Source organism: Phaethon aethereus (genome assembly GCF_964289735.1).
Source record: "Phaethon aethereus genome assembly, chromosome: 15".
In the NCBI taxonomy this organism is placed as follows: domain Eukaryota; kingdom Metazoa; phylum Chordata; class Aves; order Phaethontiformes; family Phaethontidae; genus Phaethon; species Phaethon aethereus.
The window spans coordinates 14,686,777-14,711,381 of NC_138591.1; the positions used below are offsets into that span (position 1 = coordinate 14,686,777).

General features: G+C 37.8%; 1 protein-coding gene across 10 annotated transcripts in view; it reads right to left on the reverse strand.

The window, feature by feature from the left end:
- The window catches only part of RBFOX1 (RNA binding fox-1 homolog 1), a gene marked incomplete at both ends in the record, with an annotated part of 1,321,463 nt that overhangs the window by 123,833 nt on the left and 1,173,025 nt on the right, over positions 1 to 24,605 (reverse strand). For 9 of the 10 annotated variants that reach the window (XM_082006867.1, XM_082006865.1, XM_082006866.1 and 6 more), the window contains one exon: positions 19,910 to 20,152. In XM_082006867.1, coding sequence (XP_081862993.1) covers positions 19,910 to 20,152 — 243 coding nt within the window. Of the gene's footprint in view, positions 1 to 19,909; positions 20,153 to 24,139; positions 24,173 to 24,605 lie in introns of those variants that run through there. The other variant, XM_082006871.1, reaches the window with a different exon arrangement.

A 24,605-nucleotide genomic window follows, 5' to 3' on the forward strand; every position in this document is an offset into this window, starting at 1 on the left:
AATATATATTTATTAACACGTATACTCGGGACTCTTACTCTTCCTCGATTAGAATGTCACATGAACATTTCTGCTGAGACAAAATGAATTGTGAGTTAGAGATGAGCAGTTCTGTCTCACCTGACTTACTCATGTGAAGAGCCTGTAATAGACATTGTGGGGTGCATGCATTAAATTAGAAACCACGCCATTGATTTTTTTCAAATTCCCTTTAAGTAAAAAGGAAGAGAAGAAAAGGTTAATTAAGTTCCCCCATGCAAGTCTATTAAAAATATCCACGATTAGTGTAGCGTGAGGATATGTAATTCAAAAAGAAAAAAAAAAAAAGGAAGAGGCACTATTGAAATATACAGCTAGTCAATCAGAATGACTGAACAGCTGTGGCTGCTTTAACGTAATACAGACACTGAGAATATTATAGCAAAAAAAAAAAACAAACCCCTAACCAAAAAAAAAAAAGAACTAAGTTTCTGCCCAGAAGTATGATACAGAAAGCCTCATAGCCAAATATAACCAAGTATGAGTTGGTAATATAGAATACTTTTTTGTGTTATCATCAAAATCCTGTATTTTGTAATACAAAGTGGCATTTGACAATATGAGTCATATGTCCATAACTTGATATACTGGCCTATTGGGGTTTTGTTATAGGGATTTCAAGTTTGACCAATTCTCCCAAAATAAAATAAACCATCTCAAAATTTGCTAAGAAATACATTCTTTTCAGAGACGTTATGGAGGCTTTTACAAGATATGTGTTTCACTTTCTGTTCTCTCACAGGTATTCTGTGCTAATTCTGTCAGAGCAGAAACTGCTCACAGTGTTCTTTGAAAATTTAAATATGGTCTTAAACTGAAAATAATAACCTACAGAGATTTACTGAAGATATATTTGCACAATCCAAACACTATCAATGTTTAAATTGTATCTTAATAAAAACACAATGTGTTGATTTTCAACAGCTAAAAAGAATAATAAAAAAACCCCAAATGCCAGGCTTCTGCATTAGGAGATGGAAGTAGCTGTATAAAATATTTTCCTATTTAAAAAACATTTTTCTTGTTTAATTCCTCAAAACTGTTCAGTATCCTCCAGATACATGTGTACTTCATTGCGAGAATAAATTGAAAGTAAAATACTTCTTTTGTTACCAGAGAGCAAAAAAGGCTGACAGCAAGTATCAACAAGTCTGCAAATAAAAGTTTTCCATATTTGATTCCAGATTTTATTAACTGCTTCAATTTAGCCTGGCCAAGACATGGCACTTCACTGAGAAGAGTGGAACTGACTCAAAAGATTAATTACAGTAAAATTATCCTAATCTGTCATGAGCTCTGATATAGGAGTAAGAGGAAGTAATTTGCTTCAGTAAAAAGCAATGATCACTAAAGCATGAAAATTAACACTTCACAGAGGTAGATATTAAATGAGAAATATTAGCTGCATCAGCATATTGGAGACAACTATAAACTGCAGAAGACTTTTTCGGCTGAGAAATACTACAGTTTATTATGATAAAGTCAATTTTATCATTCAGTAAATGCTCACTTTGTGAATTTAGCACTGTATTTCATTCACCTCAAAGGTAAATTGCATTACAGCTTTACAGAATTCATACCACTGCTGTTTCCTTTATGCATTATTGCTTACTTTATCTTATGGAAACTTATTAATACACAGAAGGCAAAAAATCACTGAGCATTACCTTATTTTATTACTTTGGGTATACAGACAACACCTATGACATTTGCTCTTTCAGAAAAGAGGGTTTTTATCATTTTCAGTCAGTGGGCACTTACGAGCAGATGAGAGGTTTGGGTTTGGTTTTTTTGTGGTTTTTTCACAAAGAAATAAATATAAAAAGATAAGTACAACTATGCAGTGAAGATACTCGGGCTTTATGTTCTTGTATAACAGAATAAATTCAACCCAAAGATTTTATAACCACAAGTATTCATACTGAAAGGTACTAATGCATCATTATGATCTAGCAGGTTGCTCGCTGTGTTTTACAGCCTTTCACACTACATTAACCTTTTGTACCTCAAGTATTTATGACCTCATAAGTAAGTATTTATCAAACTGAAAGCTCATATGCAGCACTGTGTTTTAGCTATCATTGTTTAGGAACATTTATACTTTCTTTTTGCCTGAATTTAGAATCACTTTGGTATAGAGTCCATATTTTTAACAAAAACATCAAGGCAAAGTAAAACTATTTTTCCACTATCCATGAAAATGGCTAGACACAGAATTGCTAAATGCCTCAAATATGGTCTCATGCCAATGTGAAGAAAACCTTCTCATGCAGATTTTAGTCTAAAATAAAATAAGAATTTTTTAGAAACAGCAAATATATTTGTTATGCTTTCTGCAATATTCAACAGCGTCTCATAGCAAAACAATACACAGAAGTACTTCTGCTACAAAGAATCATTGCAATTCTCAAGTCATAGATTCTCCAACTACGTATCACGCTCTATAGTAAAAAAAAAAAACCCTCCACAAAATACAGCAATTCAGGCAGTATGTATGCTGTGTTAAATGGCCTCATGCCATATGCATAGCCACATTTGAGAAAAAACCTGCAGTTGATTAATGTATTGTACAAATATTGCACAATTACAGTGTTGCTTGCAAATATTTTTCCTGGCAAATCAGTATAAATGCAAGGTATTGAAACCTACCATGAGGAAGGCAAAATCGTAAACTTACAAACATTCTCATAAAATTTATGGGTAACAGCCAGCATTGCATAAACGGAGCGTATCTCCAAGAGAAACGATGACTGTCTAAACCTGTAATTTCTTTGCTCTCGGTGGTGTGTGGCAGGGTAAGGAATTATCCTCCTATCCACAAGCACCTGAGTGATGGCAAAAAGACAAAAAAAAACAAAAGAAAGAAAAATTGAGAGAAGAGGAAGACCATAGGGGAAAATGCCACAGGAAGGGAAAAAGGGCATCTGCTGCTCTGGTACCATCTTGTGCACATTTATGCAGGGACAATGGTTGAAAGAACGAGAACTCAGTCCCAGCCTCTGAGGGATTCCTGCTTGCTGGTAATCATACTGAGATACAGACTATAATTGGCCTTGCCTGCTGTATTTATTGCAGAAAAAAACCCCAACAAACAAACGTAAATAACTTTGTTACAGATGGAATAGATTGAGTTGCTGAGGTGCTTTGCTCTCTATAGTGCCCACCTCTAAGAAGATGCTGGCAGTCGACCCACTCCCGGTCACACTCCTTGTCCATATTGTGATCTCCTGCCACCCGTCTTGCAGCTTTCCCAGGACTTTGAAGTGTAGATTTTAAACTCAACAACCCAGTAAGTCAAAGGACAGTTTTCAGTCTCCATCTCTCTTGACAGCTACAGGTCTCTGTATTTGTAAAGCTAAATACCACAACAGAACGCCTTCATATTTAGCATGCTACAGGGAGTTTTACACCCTTGTCAACATGGCCTTTGCTGTGATCCTGGCAGCAGCCATGTTCCTCACATCATTTCATGCCCCATCTTTGACTTCTCAGTCCCATTCCTCTGTGGAAGAGAGCTGGAAACTATGCCAAAGCAAAGGGGTAGCTGCATCTTGCTAGATGCTACCACACACAATGACTCTACCCTCATCACGTATCACAAGGCGGGGTGCAGGTGGACGAAGAGGTGTTAGCTTCACATGGTCTGCATATGGTATGTCTGAAAGTTAAACCAAGCCACAGAGTTTTGCCTTTTTTTAAAACACCATACACATTTCCTAAGTAACAGAATATCTTACCAACCTTTTTTCTCATTCATACACCTGAAACACAGCATTCACAAAATTCAAGCTCAGACTGTGCTCTATTCAACACTCAATGCTCCAAAAGCACAATTGTGAACATCAGTTCAAAACGAAATTCAGCAATAGCGTTCTGTTGTTATGGGAGAAAGACTATCTCTCAGTCTAGACACTGGGGCTCAGGACAGCCAGCTGCTACAATCTCTTCTGTCACAGATTTGCCTCTGGCAGGTTATTTAAACTACTTGTACCCTAGCTCTTCCTCTGCAAAAGTGGAAAAAACAGTAATTGTAATTCAACAAAATCTCACAAAACGGTCACAAGGATGAAATCAATCTTTTCATGAGAAAGAAATAGTCATGCTAGACTAAACTGGTAGCATCACGTTCAGAAATATTTCAGTCTTATAATCCACTCCCAAACCTAAATACGTTTATCATTTGAGGTCACAAGCTTGTAAGCTCTCTATCTCAACTGGTTTTGTGCTGCTCCGTAAGAGTGGTAGGAAATGCAATTCAGCTTCCCTCATATAAGGAATCCTCACCTGGTAAAATGTCAGAAATTTTAGACAAAACAAAGAAGGGTCGCCTTGCATTCAGAATCAGATTAGAGCAGCCCTCTAATGCACCAATAGATTGCCTTGTGGCCTGACAAGCTGCTAGTAATAGAAACCCCTTGGTCCCTCAGCTGCACCAAAGCAGACAACACATTCCGGTCCTAAGGCAGTAACACAGCATGTCATACATCCTCCTGCAGTCACTGTGACATCTCTATGAGGAAAAAAACCACAGTAAGATTTTATAACATTGGTTACATCTCTGTGACAAGGTAATTCATCAGCACCAACAAGCTTGTACAGTGCAACACTGAATCCCTATGTTATATTCCTGCAGCATTAACATCAGCCTCATATATTTTATGTATCTCCCACTCAGCCTTTACTATACAGGAGAGTGGACAGTGAATTCACGACTATAGAGAGAAGACTGAAGCAAACAAAGCTCACAGCCCTCAAGGCTTTTTCTTTTAGTGATAAAATTAGTCTAAATATGCACTAGGATATTATTTTCACAAACTTTATCAGAAGAAAGTCAAGGTACAAAGGTATTTTAGCAAATGTAAGAGCAACAAATTTATCACTAGTCAAATTTACCAAAGAGCCCACCTGTAAATAATGTAAGTAACATTTGGCATGAAATATCTACTCATACTGAAAACTGCTGAGCCAATACCGCATTTGATTGCTGCATTGGATCAGCAGGGAAGGTGTTACAAAACGTCCCCAAAGGATTAGTACTTTCAATTAAATCTCAGGGATTTCCTAGTTCATTCCTATTTCTTCCCCTGAAAAGTATGATCAAGAACAATTTCTTGTAGTAAATGCACGGTTTGTTGCAGGGGCAGCAAACTTTGACAAACACACCACCAGCCAGCCTTGCTCCCCTCTTTTCAGTCCCAGCAGCCAGAACGTACGCCTGAGGGCACTCAGCTTTCCAGAAGAGAATGGGGTATACTTGTACTGCTCGTGAAACTGCACATTGTAAAACAGGTTCAGGTCTAGGCTAAACTCAAATGATTACTCTGATACCTGTGGAACGACTATGCTATACGTGCAGTAAACTTCCTGTGAATGTCTTAAGTAATAATGAGTAACTCTATGCTGAACCAAAAGGTTTCCTTTTACTTGTAATAAAGACAAAATACGGTTCTTCATGGAAGAAAATAGACAGACAGATAGGTGAAAATACAAAACTTGAATATTCAGGAATATGAGCCTTCCTTCCTTCCCACTGTAGACAAAAGGCTTAAAAGCACAGGACACAGTAAGTTCAATCAAAATAAAAAAATACCAGGTTCCTAAATTATGCTAGCTAGCAGGTCTAAATGATCAGTATTTGAAATATGTCAAATCAGCATGTCAAATCAATAATTCCATTAATTAGAAAGCTACTCAAATGGGCCAATACAGTCTGAGTGTTTAGGTTAAGGAAATTGGAGATATTGAGACTAGATTCAGTCTGCTACCTGAAAAGGTTACCTCTAGAGATATTAAACAGCTGATGATAGTTGAAAGAAATTTTATACAGCGGGTGGCCAGGGCATAGGTGACTAGTAGGGCCGCCACATTTCTCAGTCAGAAATGTGACATACAAAATGACTTATTTTTACTATAGAGAAGACTTGCTACACAAGTAGCATAGTTGAGATTAACAACGTCATCTATATCATCTAGCACAGAGTGAGTATATGCTACATTTCCAGGCATGTAATGGTCTATCTGGGGATCTTAACTTTGAAAAGCCCCAGACAAATATCCCAAGTCCTCAAATCGCATCTGGGTAAAAGTTCCATGCAGAAAAATTAGATGCATTGGGCTGAGGCAGACACATGGGATATAGTACATTTGCTGTCCTGAAAATATGTATTCGAAAAACAAACAAATGAACGAATTCCAAATAAAAAACCACACCTGTGTTGAAAACAGAAGTATCTCTTGCTGTAACAATAATAATAAAAAGAGAACAACAACAGCTCTTTCCACTAGAAAGCACAGAACAGAATCAGTGATTCAGACCCTAGTACCTTTGATTGAACACGTTTTGTCTATAAAACACATTAGAATCTTTGGAAAGTTGACTTCGCTGTACACGCAAAAAGAGAAGTAACATGGGAAATGGCTGCAAGTTTCTTTCAAGAGAGAACAGAGAGATAAAAGGAATGGATCTGCAACACTCCCAGCTCAGTGGGGGAAAAAAGAAAAGAGGAAGCCTAACTCAAAAATGAGAGGAAGAAAGTTCTAAAATTGGAAATGCTTCTGGAGATGGGAAGAAGCCAATAGCAACACTTTAGGTGGGTGTGAAACTGCTTTTATGACATGCATGAGCCATTTCACAAGTAGCCAGGATTGGATAACTTCAAGCACACCAGCAGGTACTGACACTGCAGTGCAAGCCTGATGTTTCAAATAACGCGTACCACCCAAATAAAATGTCACCCATCAGCTCGTATTAAGGGCAAAATCTTATAACACAAGTGTATTCAAACACAGCTATCCAGCAGCTCTGCAGACACTCAGGAACCCACTATGCAGGTACCTATTCCTGAATCTAGTAACCTGTAAGCAGTTCAGTTTGATTATGATAAACACCAGTACACAACCGTTTCAGTTGTAAGTGCTTGCAAGACTTATCTCTCATCTTAAAACTGTATTTTGTCCCTACAGTTCTGTGTGCCATGCTGCAATCTACCAGGATATAGCATCACCCACTCATGAGTATCAAACAACGTCCGTCAATACATTAGAAATAATTCAATTTCTACCTTACAAACATGTTTACTCCTCCAACTTAACTTTTTGATTTTGTAAATCTGAAAGAAATTTTTAAAACCCAGGAATTTAAGCAAGCTTCCTAAAAAACCCACTAATCGTAATGTATTGTAAGCTCATCACTTTAAGCGACCACTATAAAAGAAACAATTTTCAATCTGCTTAAAATCTACCTTTTTATCGGATTTTTATTTCTTTTATATCCTTTACTTTTTAACACTATCTAATATTTTTTCACAAACACTGACAAAACTAGAATACATTCTGCACTAAAAAGAGAAAAAAGTGACATTCGTATGTAAGCAACAAAGCTCCAGTACTTCTCCCGCTCCAGGTCAGGACAGCTTTCCACCTGTCCCTGCCAGTTTTTCTCGAAAGAAAAAAAGGAAGAGCTTATGTATGAGAACAAGGAAATACAAATATTCAAAGGTGAAACTTGGCATCTGTTTCATTAAATTTGGTAACCTCGTACTTGAAAACTATTTAAGAAAGGAAATGAAGGGGAGGGAATATGTCCCTGAGAAACCATATTTCTCAGCACAAGTATTTCCATACCCCTAAAACCAAAGAATAAGGACTCTGAGCAAATAGGCAAGAGACTAGCTACTAGCTTTGCAAGTAAATGCACAAGTTAAAAGGAAATTTCTCTGGCCTAAACTATTAATTTTTCCTCAATGTAAGTGAAAAACCACATGATTTCTTTTTTAATATCATTGCATGTTAAGAGTAATAATTTCAAATATTTTAAGTAAGTTGACATTTTTTAACTGTATTTTTGGCAATAAATCTCTTTACAAAAAATGTTATCTTACTGCTGCCCTTATTTAATAGGAACATATTACAAAATACATCACATGTCATTATGAAAAGCAAAATTAGGTGTCCCAGCATGATTATAACTTTAAAATAATAAATTGACATCGTTTCCATTAAGTTTTGTGGTCGCCTTTTATCTCTCACATTATGTGCTTATAACCCACAAGACCTTTTACTAAGTGAAGCTAGCACTACAGAAGCTTCGTCTGCAAACACTAATTAGCAGTCAGACTTCGATCTTTCCGGATAGCTGGGTGATCATGCCTGCAGTATGTTGCAGTGTTGGTACACATATTGTTTTCAAATCAAATATTTAGATACTATTCTGGAACAGCTGGAACTTATGTGAATCCTTATTAAATTAAATAGTTGACATCTTTTGATGCAGTTTTTATAACAGCAACAAAAAACCACAGGCATAGAAACAGACTTGCCGACTGTAATCACGCTTTCCTCTTCTCTTTTGACTGAATCAGAAGGCATTCTGCTGGCTTTTTTTTTTCTTTTACAAATCAGAGAATAAAAGAAAAGTATTTTAATTGCAATCCAAAGCAAAAAAGCACTGCAAGAGAAACCCTCCGTTCTTACTTTTCAAGGTATAAGGAAGCTGGGAAGCAGTGCCAGTCTTATTACAGAATCTGCAATCAGTCAATATATAAAGATTGAGATGTCCTCAATGGCAAACAATCTTTGAAATCCTCTGTTCCATTGATAGAGAATTTCATGTTCTTTGTCTGCCGCACCTGGAGGTGTTATTAGACCTCGTGGCAGAGGCTGATAAGAAGCTGCCACACGGGCACTCTTTAATCGCCTCCTCCTCACAGCATTTTCACAGAACTGATTGCTGCGGCTGGGAAGGACCTGAAGAGTCCTGACACATCCTCCTGCCGTTCGGAGATGGGTTTTAAACGAGCATCTCAGAATTTGTATACTGAGGTAAGATTCTGACTGTAGTTCAGAGGCAGTTCCCAGAAAGGGAAGAGATCAATAGTAGTGGCAACGGTTTCAGTGGGTGAGATTTAAAGAGGTCTCCACTGGAAAAGCAAATGCAGAAAGCCCCTTTAAGCAAGAGTAGTGGGTAGCCTGAGGGGTCTCTCTTAGAAAGCCCTTGAGAGGCTTTTCTAAATCAAAAAAGGCAGCACCATATGCTGATACTGCAACACAACAGCGTGGGATACCATCTGAAAAAGCATCTAGAACCAGCAAGATGCAGCAATCTAGATACACAAATACCAGAGAATTCATCTTTGTTCTTCACATCAACTATATATTCCCTTCAGAAGATTACTATTCTCTCCATGCCACATTAAAATCAATGGTAGCTGGCTTTGTAACTCCTATGGCAGGGGGGATGAAAGTAAACTACTAGATAATCTTGGAATAAGCAAAAACTGGGAAGAAACAGGAAGTCAAGACAAAGCAAGCATATGGAAAAATAACATCAAAGGAAAACCAGAGGAAGATTACAAAAAGGGAATAAAGTGTTGTAAAGATGAAAAGGAAGACAATACAACTAAAATGTACACAAAGATGAAAAACAGGCAAGAAGCAAGCAAAAGGAGAGGCAGGTTTTATATTTGTGCAATTCTTATTTAAAAATTAGCAATTATTTTATACAGGTATATAAAACCTTTTCAATATATCAGGAAATATTTACTCTCTATCCCTGCAGTGCCAACAAAGTAACTAAATGTTCACCTTTAATCACATAACTAAAAAGCACAAAGCACATGGCAACTACTCACATCTCAAAAAAACCTCTCCAATAAGATCAAGTTAATATCTTAATCAGCTGACATTATGTTTTTTGAAGTTAACAACTGCTCACGTATCAACATGAAAGAACTTCCATTTCATGCAGGGCAACCAAGTAGGTCTCATACAGAGAGAAACAGAACAGGGGCTTTGCTTTTGCTGTGGGAGAATTGCATGTAACGTTTTGGTAAAGGCATTCTACTGTAAATGAATATTTTAATAAATTAATTATCAAATGTGTACATTATTTTAAATAGTGTCTAGCTACAAGATGCAATTGTGAAGTATAAACTGTCTAACTGGGAACAAAACCTATGACAGCAAGAGTAAATTTAGTTTTAAGAGTACCTGAATTTTTAAAATAAAAGTACTGATCTCTGCATGTATTATTCTAATTTATTGATGTTATAAATATATTTTAAAGCATTTTGTTTTAAAAGAAATAGAAAAGCATAGTAATAAGAATATTAAGAAATAGTTTCCTTTACACAGTGATGTTCATATTAAAATCAGAAAACTATATGCTAAGAGGTTCAGATTCACTGAGGCAGTTATCTTATGTTCCTATTAATAGTCTTAAACGTAAGTTACCTGCAGTTTACAGTACAAAGGTATGCACGCTTTCATAACCAAAGTCCATCTCCAATAGCCTAATGGCCCTCCTCGCTCCGTTCTTATTTTCCAGCAAAACTAGGACAAAACCCCCTACTATTCTGGTCTTCCTCAAATCGCAGCAAGTATCTTGACATCTGGACGGCTATTTCCATGTCACACTTTTGTAAAGAAATTGCCATATAAATGCAGAATTAATTCAAGACAGAACAAAACCAGATTACTCTCTTACTTATCCCTTCATCTGGAATTTCGACCTATTTCTACAAGTAATTTATAAATTTTTGGCCATTTAATGTCTAGGTTTGTGCAATTTAAAATAACCACGGAAATCTTTCTGCATATCACAGAAAGACCAAATACAGCGTGATGTGCGTGCTAGGCTATTAGCTCAGTCTAATTCCTTTCCAGTAAAATCTGAAAGGAAGAACTTCTACCCATTTCCTGAATGCACACCTAGTTAATAAGAAAATTGTCCTCTGTCTCCTTCTGCCTGTGATGTGTATTTCACCCTGTCACGTCACTGGTAGACCATAAAGCAGCTGCAAACTTACAGTTGGGTTCAACTGCTTGCAGGTTAAGCCAACAGAGAGCGATGTGCCTCGCTACTGTCTTTCTAATATTGATGGATAGCAAAGTTAAATGTTTGAATCAAGTCACTCTTTCATACTGACCCTAGAAAGGCAACAGATTAAGCAGGGAGAAGTGGAAAGCAAGCCCACACATGAGTAACATTTAATTAAAGTAATTCTGTGGGCAGGTGGGTGGGTGTGTGGGAAAGCTGAAGAGAGAGGTGTGTGGGAGAGGAATGGAAACTTGAGAGTATAAACAGGATTTGAAAAAAAATATTTTCAGGGTTGGGGGGTAATAAGCCACTAAGCCATCCTTAACCGAGACCCACTTGTAGTCACGCAGGAGCGTGACTTTAGCTCGTGTGTAACCCTGGGCAAAGACTGTCACATGAATAGAAATTCAGCCTTATGATTTAAGGAAGGAGAGAGGAAGCCAGTCTGAATGATCTTCACAGCTTTTAACTCCAAACCCTGTTAGTTTTCCATCTACCTGTGCTACCTCTCTAATTTTGACCTCTCTAATGGAGAGCCAATTTCTTGCAAGCAAGGACCTAAGGACGTTGCTGGTTAATCAAGATGTCACAAACATATTCTCCTCATGCCATTGCACAAAGTAGTCCAAGCAATACACAAGTTTATATTGCAATTACGAAGAGTTGGTACAGAATGGAATCAACATCTTCTGATAAAGTTGTAAACCATTAACTATCATGTGCATGCCAATTACAAGAGAATGGAAAACAATATTAGTCTTACCTAACCTAGCACAGCCACTCCAGTATTTTGGGAAAATTAGAGCTAATTTTCACCAAAAAAATCCCCCCATAAGGATCAATTTTAATTACCACATTACAATGTGAAGCAAAGATGCAGAAGGTCAAATACAAAGTAAGCTGTAATTAGCTATTTCATCAAAACTGTTGAAATTTATGCTCAATTTATTCAGCAAAACGTGCAACGTATTTTTCCCAATACATCAGAACGCGAAGCACAGCCAAAGCATTTGGATGCCACGGCTACTTCGACTGCACAGAGGGAAGCAAAAGTCAGTAACATAGATGTAAAAGAATTGGTATGGAGAAGGAAAGAATCTAAGAGACAATACAAAGCATAAGAAAACTCAAAAAACCAATACAGTTAACTCTTTCAGGGCCAAGCAGGAAGAAAATCCTAAATTGTTTAATTGGTCAATTAAACTTGGCACATCAGAAATTAATTGGTAATGCTTTTTAGAAGAAACTTTTCAAATTGGAGTAATAGGACTATATCTCTGTTTGACAATGTGATTGAAAAGACCTGTGCAACTTTTTGTTCATTAAATCTGCCTTAGAGCTGGCTGGAATTACCTGCTCAAGTGATCTACGAACTGTTAGTCTGCCCCACAATGAACATCCAGAGGGGTATTCAGTGGTATTCAGCTAATTTATTTGAGCAAACATAACTAGAGATGACAGAGCGTAACTGCTCTCTTTATCCCCGGATGGGGGGTTTTTTGTGTCTGGGGAGGAGCTTCAGCTTTACTACTTCACCAATTTCAAGCACTCAAAAATCACGAGAGGAAGTCAAAATCACAATGTCTCAAAAAAACCCAGAATAGTCATTTTTATGTCTTCTGTGTCAATATCACATTTGTAATCCCTTCTTGCTATGAGAATCAAAAGGAAAGAGAAGCTGGGGTGATACCTAAATTGCAGGGATCAGTTACCGAGATTTCAGAAGAACTTAAGGCGTGCTGCGACGGCTGCAGTATCACAATTAGCTGGCAGTGTACCAGCTGTCTCCTCACTCACAGAGCAACAACCGCCTTCTGGGACCAAAGCCTGAGTTAACTTAGCAACACAGGAAAAAAAGGGGGTTATCTCCTCACCTGGCAAAACAACTAAGTGTACAAACAGGCGCTTTATAAATGTTATCATACAAACCAGTCAGTTCAAGGGTCTGCGTATCCTTGAGAAGAATCTATTCTAGAGCACGCACTGACACACACAGCTGCTGAAGCGAGCACTACGTTCCTGCTGTCCTTAGCACAGGCAAAGGAATACAGGTGGGGCACAGTTATAAAGTTTACACACGGGGCTCTCGGCAAGGAAGCCTCTTAGAAGTAATAATGCCTATGATCACGAGTCACTACTGTATCTCACCAAACCAGCACGGCGTTATGTTATCTATTTGGGATGTCAGTTTTGATCTCTTCACTATAGAGTAGGAGCTGGAGCAGCTTGCTTGCTTCTGCAGTTCTGAAGCACTTGGGGTCTTGAAACAAGCTCCGTAAAATATCTTTTTTCAAGTAGCTTTTGGAACCAAATATAATAGGTAGTATAACTGAAGCAGCACACCATGCCGATACAATAGCCTACGCCAGCAGGGTATGATTTAGATTAATAAACACTGCTGTAACAATTGTCAAAGTATTATCAACTATCTAGCATACTGGTGGCAAACTTCTGTGGACAAAAATACAGGATTGAAATAGAATAAAAATTGGGTCATTGATAACAGTTGGGGAAAAAAATAAGTATCCATGGGGAAATCTGACTTGCAAGACTGCGGCTTCATGGTGGAAAAGTTCCTAGCTCCTCCGCAGGGGGAGCACAGTCCTCAGAGCACCACTGTTTAGAGAAATGATTGATGTGGTTGTCTGCACTGTAATTCTGCTCCGCATGCTTTCCAGACAGACCTACACACAAAGGCGACCCAGGCACTTTTTCCTCCCAAGCCACAAGAGGCAGTTCCAGGATCCATGTTCCCAGTGCGCCATGAAAACCTACTGGGCAAAAGCAGAATATTCAGAGACCAGGATAACACCAGCTGGGCTCAGCAGCGCTGAAATGTCCCACTCACCATGCATGTACTTGGTATGTTGGACTCCAAGGAAGTTTACCTCAAGGCTAAGAAGCACAACCACAGTTCCACGTTGAACCAGCAAATTACAGAGAACGTTGTTTTAAACATCTCTACTTCAATGAGACACTGCTGTAAGAACAAAGGATGGACACCTCTCAACCCAGTAGAATATAGCCCACTGTTAAATATGGAATAGAATTTCTTGAAACAGCTAATGTATCCCACACGCCCAGGAGATGGATAGAGCAGGAATGAAACAGTAGGAGAGAAGGAAAAGAATGAAGCATTAGGGAGAAAAGAAAGCGGGGTGGGGGAGGATCACTTATACCAATCATTAAGAACAGAGCAGGAAAAAGAGCTAATAAAAAATAGAAATATGCTGCAGAGGACTGTAGTAACACCTGCAAGCTTAGACAACGCACTAAAGCACTTCACTATTAATGCTTGCTACTATCAGTCCAAAGTATTTCTGAGCCTTCCCAAATCCTTAGATGAAAAGATGGCCTCTGCAACATGACTAAAGAATGCACAAACGATAAGAAAAGAAACTATCGAGCTTACAAACCACTGCATTTCAAAGAATACACAAAATTTCAAGGTAAAGCAAGGCAACTGTAACAACACACATCTAATATATCAATTGTTTTCACACAGAAGAGTATCAAGTTCAGTGGATGCTACAGGAAAAATTTCGCTAGTTAACCAAGCTGAAATGTAGTCATAACAGAGGAGTTACGTGAAAAACACCTCATCGTCTTCAATGATCACAGACAGCCCACACCTCTGCACTGCAAGTCTTCTCCAAGACTTGAGCAGCACTGCATCCACTAATGTCACGCTGGGTGTTGATTCAGAACCGCCTTAGACTGAAAAGCACTATGCACGGAATCACCAACACTCCTCCAAGTAAATGGCGTTTTCCCTCGAGGACTCCTATCCAGGCACACAGCTTAGCAAGGCTTTTCAGCTTGTGGAATCTGGCAAGTCACAGGCCAAGGCAGAAAGACTGCACAGTCACCTCAAGTTTTCTCTAATGCAAAAGTCAAACTAAGTTTAGAGCAGAGTATTTTTCATATACACACACATACATAAAACCGAGCATTGTTACAAACTCAGTTTTTACTCGACCGTGATATTTACTTCCATTATTAGTATAATACACTTCGAATAGGAAACACTAGAGAAAGCACATTTACTTTACTATTACCTGCTTTCTTACACATGCCCAATTAATGTCCTTTGTATTTATATACTCATCTCCCACTGACATCAGCAGGAATCATGCAGAAAAACCACAGGCAAAAACTGAACAAGTTTTACTGTCGGAACTATATACCTGTACAATATGTTTGCATATATCTATATGTAGACAGGTAAAAGGTGATTTCATATTTCATAAGAACGATCAAATGTCTAACTTAAAAAGCCTTTAAAATATGTAGCTATGTAACATAACCCTCAAATCCACTCCGCAAAATCGTCAGACATGTTACTTTTACCGTAACTTTGTAACACACTTATCATTGATCCATCCTTCTTGAAAGAAGCGATGTACTATTTTTGTTAATGACTAAAAGCACATTCGATGCTATGCAACTCCAGAAGTCTACCAGGACTTAAATAACCCAGTACTGGATGAGTATTGATTATTCACATACTCCGATGCACTACTTCCTTGATTAACGTTAAACAAACATATTGATTCAAAAAGATGAAAACCGTATTATTCAGAGAAGACTCAAAGTAACTTCTGACAGTATTTTATTACCTACAGATGATTTCATATTATCTCAGCTAAATCATCCTGTCTTCAAACATTTACTTCCCTTTCATCCTGTACACTTTCTGTTTCATAGCATCAAAATACAAAGTTTGCAATCCCTATACATACAATCTAAGCACCTCTTATGTCCAATACTTACCCTAACATAATACTGCTCTGCATTATTTTATCAGAATAATAGATTAAAAATTTTCACTAGGAAATACACTTTTTGGACGTGCAAGAGCATTTCTAATCCCACATCTGCACTGCTAAACGAATGTCCATTAAATTCTACTTGAATTAGTTAAGTGTAACATGCAGAAAAGTAAAATCTTAACAGTATCAGAACATTCCATACACCTTAACTGCAACTTTCAAAGTGCTTGTTAGTCAGTTCGAGCAAAAGCAAGCAAGAAAATGTTTGTTCTTAACCGAAAAGAACTTTGGAATTAAACTGAGAGAGAAATGTAAGGAGAATGGTATGGGTTTTGATAGGGTAGACGCCCAGCCAGTAGATGCCAGTTGGAAGTCCACAGAAAGTCAGTGCTACAAATGACAAAAGATTCCCAGAGCATTATATTCAGATATTATGTGTGCTCCCTGGAGAAGCTCAAGGTATGAAAGGGTTTTTGCAATGTTTTGCTTTAAAAAGTAAAATCCAAGACAGAAAACAAGGATCCCTTCATCTTAAGTTCTCAACAAAATATTTTAATCAGAGAAAAGCATACATTGTCTTCTGATCAGATTTGTCTGCTTTCATAGCATATAGAAAATACTACATATTCTGTAAGGCTGTATTCATTAACTAATGTCCCACACCAACTCAAAGTTGGTTTACAGCATTTTTTGGCTTGGTAGTACTTTACAGCCATTTTAAAAGGCCAATGACCAAAGACAACACCAGAAACCTCTACTAAAGCCTGTAGACTCTACTCATAAGGAAATCAAGCCTACAGACTCTCTACATTAATAGCACTCTAGTGAGCACAAAACTGCAAACCTATAATAAAACTGATGATTGGAATCTTGTTCAATTTGCAGCAAATGGTGATACTGGCAGAGGTTCCAGCTGGGCCAAGATCACACTGTGTTGCAGTAAAGGATTCAAGAGAGGTTGCATGGAACCTTTTTATTTTTATCTTTATTACTTATATCTTAACCGGGGCTTAGGTTGCACTCGACCCAATGTGAGTGAGCTCTAGCTTCAGTGTACGACTCTCTCGGACAAAAAGAAACTGGGACACACAGAGGAAGCCAACGTATGTGTCTAGCCTCACCATGGATTAAGTCCTTCATGGATGAGGTTAAGTCATTTCTGGTAGTAGTTCTACAGATTAGGTAATTGCCCTGCTCTTTATTAGTTTCATATTTCAAGATTTTAAGATCCATCTTTAGTGGTATGTCCAGCTTCACATGTACATCAATATGCACGTGAATAAGAAAATTTAAAAATTGGTCTTGCCTCCAGTAGCTTCTCTAGTGTACATTAATCGCAGCAGTATTCTTCTGTGAATGATTGATCAATTGATTATTATTCTTTTAAATGCATATAATACAGCTTACTGAAAGGAAACTATGTAAAAATATTGAAACCTACCAAACCAGTGCCACTCTGACCCCACATCAATTCAACTTAAAATCCTTTAAGACTGGAAACCAACTATTCAAAAAGCTAGCAGGAACCTGAGAAAAACACAATTTTTTGCCTTCAACAATAAAGACCACACGGAGTTACAATGTTGACACAGTGCTGTTGAAGCTCTATTTCATAATAAGAACATGTATTCTTAAACCTACAGATAGATGTACACAGCTGGACCCTCATAATATTACAAAGCCCATGTCAAACCTGCCTGCGATCCATTTGCATATACCTATTTATAATGTCTCTACAGTGTGTTCAGTGCAATGCTAATGAGACAGAGCGTATGATCTAAAATCTAGATCTAAAATCTAGGTACCCATAATTAAATTGTGCAAACAGTATTTGACTGTAAATTTGTAAAAGTAGTAAATGATACATTAAATGTCAAGGCTACTTTGAACAATGTAGATCCATACATACGCACTTGTAAACTTGTATTTTCAATGCATTGTTTTCCAGGGAGGGATAGTATCCACAGCTCGCAACATAACAGTGCAATTTAGGAAAAAATATCTTTTTATAAAGCAAAACAAAACTTTCTCAAAAATAGCCACAAGTCAGAGGTAAGGAAATCTAATTCTTTGTAAACGGCATGGAAGCTACTTCAAAAAGTTATGTGTGTCCCTCTGTAAGAAAGGAAAGAGGAAAGCAAGAAAAGGATCCATAATAAAAAGAGCAAATAACTACGCTATATTCCCCAAATGCAAAAGGTTAGTGGAATTGAAGTGTTATTCTTCAGAGAATGGCAATTCACTCCAAGTGGAACCAGAAGGGAAAAAGGGTATGTCAGGTAAAATATAATTTGGATATTAGCAAGGCAAAAAGGAACTAAGAGCAGCAGATAGCAACTGATACAAAAACAAACAACAACAAAGCCTATTAGCATATCAGAAGCAGGAAACTTTCAAGGGAATCATTGGATTTGCTAGACCTGGGATTAAAGCAGCACTTGAAGAAGATAAGGGCATTGCAGACAATCAAAATTATTTCTTTTCATCAGTCTTTGCCATGGAAGATGTTGGAAAAACGCATACCTGACTTTTCTGATAAAGAGACTAACATTTCTTTAACCTGAAAAATCAAAAAGGGCTGAGGAAACACAACAAATTGAAAGCAATATATGATGAGGGATGAGCTCCTGTCCCACTCATATCGACAGGTATTTTACCATTGATCTTAGCACCGACAGTCTTCAGAACCAAACAGCAAACAGACCAACACTTTCAAAATATGAAAAGGCTGAGCTGGACATGACAGTGGACTGTTCAGTGGTCAAAGAGAGCAAGCAAAATAATAGAATATAGAAAGAACGAGACAGTGACAGTAGGAAAGTCTATATTTTTAGTCATTATCCAATCTCTTCTGGCGTATCTATTCAGCTTAGGGTTCCTGCTCGAAACCAATGACAGTGGCATATGACAAGAGTTTGACAACAATCAAACACTGTTATGGAAGAAAATTTTAAAAGCTGGAAAGAACCAGGAAGTTAATTTAGCAAAGAGATGAATAAGAGAGGACACTGCAGAGCTGCAAAGAATACTATGAGAAATAGGTAAATAGGATGCTCTTCAACTTAAACTTTCTCACACTACTAGAGCAAAGGGCCAATCAAAGCAATAACAAGTTACTGAGTCAAAAATAAAAGGACTGAAACGTTTTACTGCATAAACCACAAACCTATGTAACTAATTCACAGGGACATCTCCATGATAATAGCAAGGAATACCCTTTGGTGCTTTTGCTATTGCTTTTCCTTCTTGTTCATACCCATATAAAGAAATTAGTGACATGTCAATAAACATAAATCTTCAGAAAAACTCATTTAAGGGAACATGCTTTCCCTTTCCTCTTGCTCTAATGCACGAAACTTTTCAGGCTGGATAAATGGCAGAGGAGGAAGGGGAGGTAAGATCATGTATGGGACATGGTTGCAGCAAGGATGAGGACAGCTAGTAGAGATGTTTCAAGCACGTGCTCAAATTGCAGTGTGCTGTCTGTTCTGTGCTAGATCCCACACTTGTAATGCGGGTGGCTGATGGCTCAGAAACCTGCCAGCTGTTGGCACGGGATATACCGGATCCCAATCTAGAATTAAGACAGAAGCATTAAACTATCAATGTGTGAAATTTGTGACTTAAATTACAAGGTAGGGCCATCGAAGGAGTCTCTTGCATAATTCATGACACTTCAGAACTTCATATATAAATCAAGTAGAAGGAAAGTCTATCATTTCTGCTCTGTTGAGCACAGATCCACACACAACTTTGGTAACGGCTGCACAAACAAGCTCTCTAGAAAATACAATATTACAGACATGCTCTTCACAATACTTGTTTACACAGTTCCGCAAGTAATTTCAAATACAAACTGCTCAGAAGTGTCAAAAATAGAGAGGTCATTAAAAATAACAAAATTAGTCTGTTTGTTTGTTTGTTTTCCAAACGAATGCTTACAAACACTCTTTTGCAATGTTCTTCTGTATTGGACTTAGTCAAACTTTATTACATGATTCATGGGCTTGCTATTAATCATTCTGTCTGTCTAACACTGTAAAAAAGGAAACTACCGATTCTGCAAAGCTCCCACACTTACTAAGAGGCTCCAAAAGCGTCAAAATTATATTCTCCAAGTTCAACGATAAACTTTGACAGACTTTCAACCTTGAAATGGTGAGTAATCCTGACACAAATGAAGTGCAAAACTATTAATCATAACGTAAAAACAGACGTTATCAGTAAACATACATGTAAGTTGCAACATTCTGCTTTAGAAATAGCTGAAGCCTTGACTTACTGTGGCTGTGCCGGAGACAGTTTGTGCATTTGTGTCAGCTGCACTCTGTTCAGAGTGTGTCTGAGCAGGAGGGTACATGTTTAACGTGTGCTCTGGAACAGTGGTTTGGCCTGTGTAGTCTGGAGCTGGGTGAGGATGTGGGGCTGTGTATTCTGCAGGGATACCATTCTGAGGTGGCGCAAACTGGGCTGAGGCATAAGGCTGTGCCATTGTGTCAGGAGGTGCTGTAGCTTCCTGATTACCCTGTAAAAATCAAAGGAGAAAAAAAGGAAGAAGAAATGTGGAGTGAGATAAAATAAGCGATGATCCTGCACACATAACACCAGAAGTGATGACAGTACTGTGCTAAGATTGCTAGCCTGAAAAGGGCAAAACGTGTGTTTTTTGAGGAGAAAATTTCTTATCCGAATTAAATCCTTTTTGCTAACACTACTGAATCTTACCATAATTAGACAAACAAATCTGCTGTTTTCTGGATAATTGTAGACTATTCTTTAACTGGGAAAGGTCAGTGAAGTCTACCTGAACTAATGCCTCCACTCAGACAATGAAGAGGGACAAAGCTCAGTTTATTCCAAAGGCTACTGAGCGCAACTGCCAATACGGAGCTCTGGTAAGGTTAGCCCCCGGGCTGTGATCTGTTCTGACTCACCATTTGCAGAACATAATATATGCAGTCTACACACAGAGCAGGGTTTGGATGCACACTGTATGCTGAAAATCTTGATATGAAATAATGCTCTATGAGATATTCAGAAATACTTTGAGGTATACTGTATTAAGCAACTGCATGCACAAATGCAAAAAAATAATGAGAGCTGATCAAAATATCAAACATCTGAATCTAAAAGTGCATCAGTCCAAAATACTAAGTTAACATAAAAGAAAAATTCTATGTTGTAGGCTGTCAAAAGATACAGATTTCAGAACTGTAAAGGATTTAAATTTGAATACAGTAGTACCTCATTTCCATATTACAATAAGCCTATACAATTAAAAAAAAAAAGCCCTCATCTCTTTCTATGAAGATCCATCTTTATGTCTGATGTAATAAACGATAGTCAAGTATGTTCATTTATCACTTAGACACTTCCGACTAAATGCTCTGCTCACCCCAAACAGTAATAATTCTAGGGGAGGAAATGTACAGAACAATCTTTCAGAACCTATATAAAAGATGTCCAAAACATGATGCTGCAGATGACACAGCATTAGAGGCATTAATACAGGGACTGTCCCAAACTCAGGTGAGCTGACTTACAAGATTAAAAAATCCCTTTAAATATCAAGTAATGTACAAATTAATATTTGACTAAAATGTTAATTAGTTTTTTAAATACTCTGTCATTTTCCCACCAAAGCATGTACAGGTGCCTTCACAGGACCATTGTAGGGGTTTTGCTTACTTGTACTCATCAGTCCTTGATTTTGTAATTTCAAAATAGGCTGGATGGATAAAAGACATTCTTTTGCACTTCGTACTTAAGGACATTTCCAGCCAATTTCAACTAATTCAGACATCCGTTCTCTGACCTGAACTGGTCCTAAACTCAGGAGCTTTGAAGAATTTGCAAAATCACAGCATGGGAATAAGCACTAGTACATGGCAGGCTTAGAAGGGAAAATTAAATTTTCCTTTGTAAAAGGCATTCAGTGTGTCCTAAAAAAATCAAACCTTTTTATCAGCAATCAAACCCTCCCTAATTTTAATCCTCTCTTTGCTACTATTTTAATGTTTGGCCTTCAGCAAGTAGTTTACATTGCTTCATTCAACTGTCCTTAAAATGAAAACAGTGACATTTACCTACCTCACAGGGTTAAGTCAGAAAGTTTCATTTGCATGTATGTACAATCATTCCAGTGTTATTGCTGCACTGAAACTTGCCGTGTTTAAATTGCAGTGGAGGTTAAAAACTTTTTTAAGTGTATACTTGTACCCTCATACTAAAACAGCAAGGTCCCTTTCTTATTTCTCTCACTAGTATTTTCACTATTAAAAAAAACAACAGAACCAGCAATGACTGGATTACACCAGAGACATTTATTAAATGTTAATGAAGTATTTTGGAAATTTGTCGGGGAGGTAAGGGGCCATAAATTTTTTACTCAACTGTTTCAGGAGGGGCTTCAGCAAGTGGTAAGACTGAACAACAGCAAATCGAACTTCTGCCTATATAAGCATTTTCACTGTGCTGGCTTTGAAACACAGTAGCTGGTTACTGCTGGTCCTTAAGCTATTCCTTCATGTCAGATGCTAAACTTGGCATTAGAGTCAGCAGCTGTTAAAAAAGAACAATAATGGCAACAAAGGGACCAAGGGCTAATGTCCAGGTGCATTTGATCTAAAGGTTTTTATACTACCTTGAGCCCTAAACCAGATGTTGCTGCGACCCCCGCTGTTTCTCATTAACATTGACAGCAGTTCCATGAGACCCTAATTAATATTCAAAGCATTCACACTTAGTGCTAATCACAGCTAATATTTAATTAAGAGGGTTGAACTTTTATATTATTTGTACCAGCAACCCCAAACGACTCACTTCTTAGATGTATCATAAAATGGCAAACTGCACTGGCAACTCCAGCACCTTCATGGTGCTGACGCTCTTCTACCTCTCTCGTTAGACTTGTTAAGCTGAGGTCTGTATCACTTATTTAGAACTGAGACCAGATTAGTAAGCAAACAACAAAGGGTCAGGGGGTTGTTTTCTTAAAATTGGTGCCTACTGTAGCCTTTTCTAGCCTTTAAAATCAGTGTGAATTTGTGGTTTACAATTAATTCAATAGACACTGTATTACAATGTAGTATAAAAGCACGCATGTAGAAACGTGTTCTTTACTACTTATACGGCTATCAAGCCAATAGCTTATTGTTTAGCATAGGAATTTATATCAAGAACAATGCAGTGTCAACTAATACACATTTGTATATACACACGGTTGACGGAAACCCCAGACTACCCAAAAGTCAGATACATTTGAATAGACTTTAAAGAACCAGAAATTCTTTAAATATAAAATATATTTATTATTATAGAATAAATATAATTAAAATGTCCCTTTATTGTGCCCTTTAAAATACGGTGAACTAAAATGAATACGGGAAATAACAGATCTAACACATTAAGTTGAAAATTTTAAAGGGCCCCAAAAGCAACAGGAAATATTGATCCTAAATTAGCCTATGAACTCAGGTATTAGAGTAATCTCGAAACTGCGGATGACAGTACACAGACATCGCTTAATGCAACCTAGGCATGAGAGGCTAAACAGAAGTTGTCCCTTCAGACTCAGTTCCAAGAATCTTTAACATTAAATGACCCCTTAATGCTCACTTTGTGCATGGTTTTTAATAAAGTAGTTGTTGGCAACAGAAAGAAGAACAAAGGATGGCAGACAGTCAGGCTCTGCTAAATGTTCTGGCCCGAGTTTTAATGAAAACCACATTTCAACTGAAAAATATGCTTTACGTGGCAGTGTATAAAATCAAGTTTATTGCTTTCTGGTTAAACGTTGAACTCTAAGGAACAAAAAAAGAAAGCATTCCGTTGATGCAGGTAAGTGAAGGCGCTCCTATTCCATATATATTACTCCATTTGAAGAAAGGTTAGAATTTAAAATGCTGCTAGTTTCTCAGATCTCAACATGCCTTTTCAGCATCTTCTGCTCTGAAAGGATTTCATAATTAAGAAATGCATGAAAAGTGTCAAAACATAATAAAGCAAGCTTCTTGTGTTTGTACACAAAAGACAGAGCACAGAAAACATTACTTACGTAGTGTTCCTTTTTAAAAACACATTTGCAGCATAAAAATGTATTCAATGAAAACCTTTCTGCTTGCCTACATTTTAAAGTCTAACAGTTTATTGTTTGTTTTACTCTATTTGCTGTTTGGTGCATTTTGTTTCTTTGGCAAGAGATATTTCGTATTTAGAGAAAGCCTCTCATACCGTAGTTAAATGAGGCAAACTGCATCATATCCTTAGGGCACGGAAACAAAGAAGAAAAATGCAACATTACTCTGTAAACCTGCTGGTTATAAGAACGGCTCAGTTAGATATATCAAGCACAGCAGAGATACATCACCACCACCACCACAGTTTGCCCTCCTTCAGGCTTAAGCAACAAAACATGTATTAGAAGTCTTGCATGCAGTGGTGTAGCTGGTTATAAGAAATGCCGTGGCTGACTAAAATCAGGAGTTCCAAATGAAAAGAAAAGCGAAAATACCTGCTGTACCATCCTGCTCCCTTTATTCTCCATAAACTTAGCAGCTGCGCTAGTCCCAGGCCATACAGCATCTGCCCAAAGCAAGCATCAATTATGGGTGAGGGCGTGCGCGCGCTGTAACGTGTGCGTGAGCGCGGGTGATGGGGTGCTGAAGGAGGGGGAGCTAACGCAAGGCTTACTGACCTCCCTCTCAGCATCTGACTGCTCCCAAAACCTAATCCAGATGGGACTCTCTCAGTTTGCTGGGCCTCGCCCCATCAATCACAGCAGGCCACTCCTCTGTCTCCTGCTACTAGTTATAGAGTGCACCACTGAGCAGATGATTACACACAGAAGAAGAAAAAACACAGCTTGACTACATTAATAGCTGTTTAAAAAACATTAGAAATGCTACTATGTAAGTTGCCAGAAGCCGAACGTTTTTGTTTTAGAATTAAGACGGCTGGATTCAAAGTTACAAAACCCT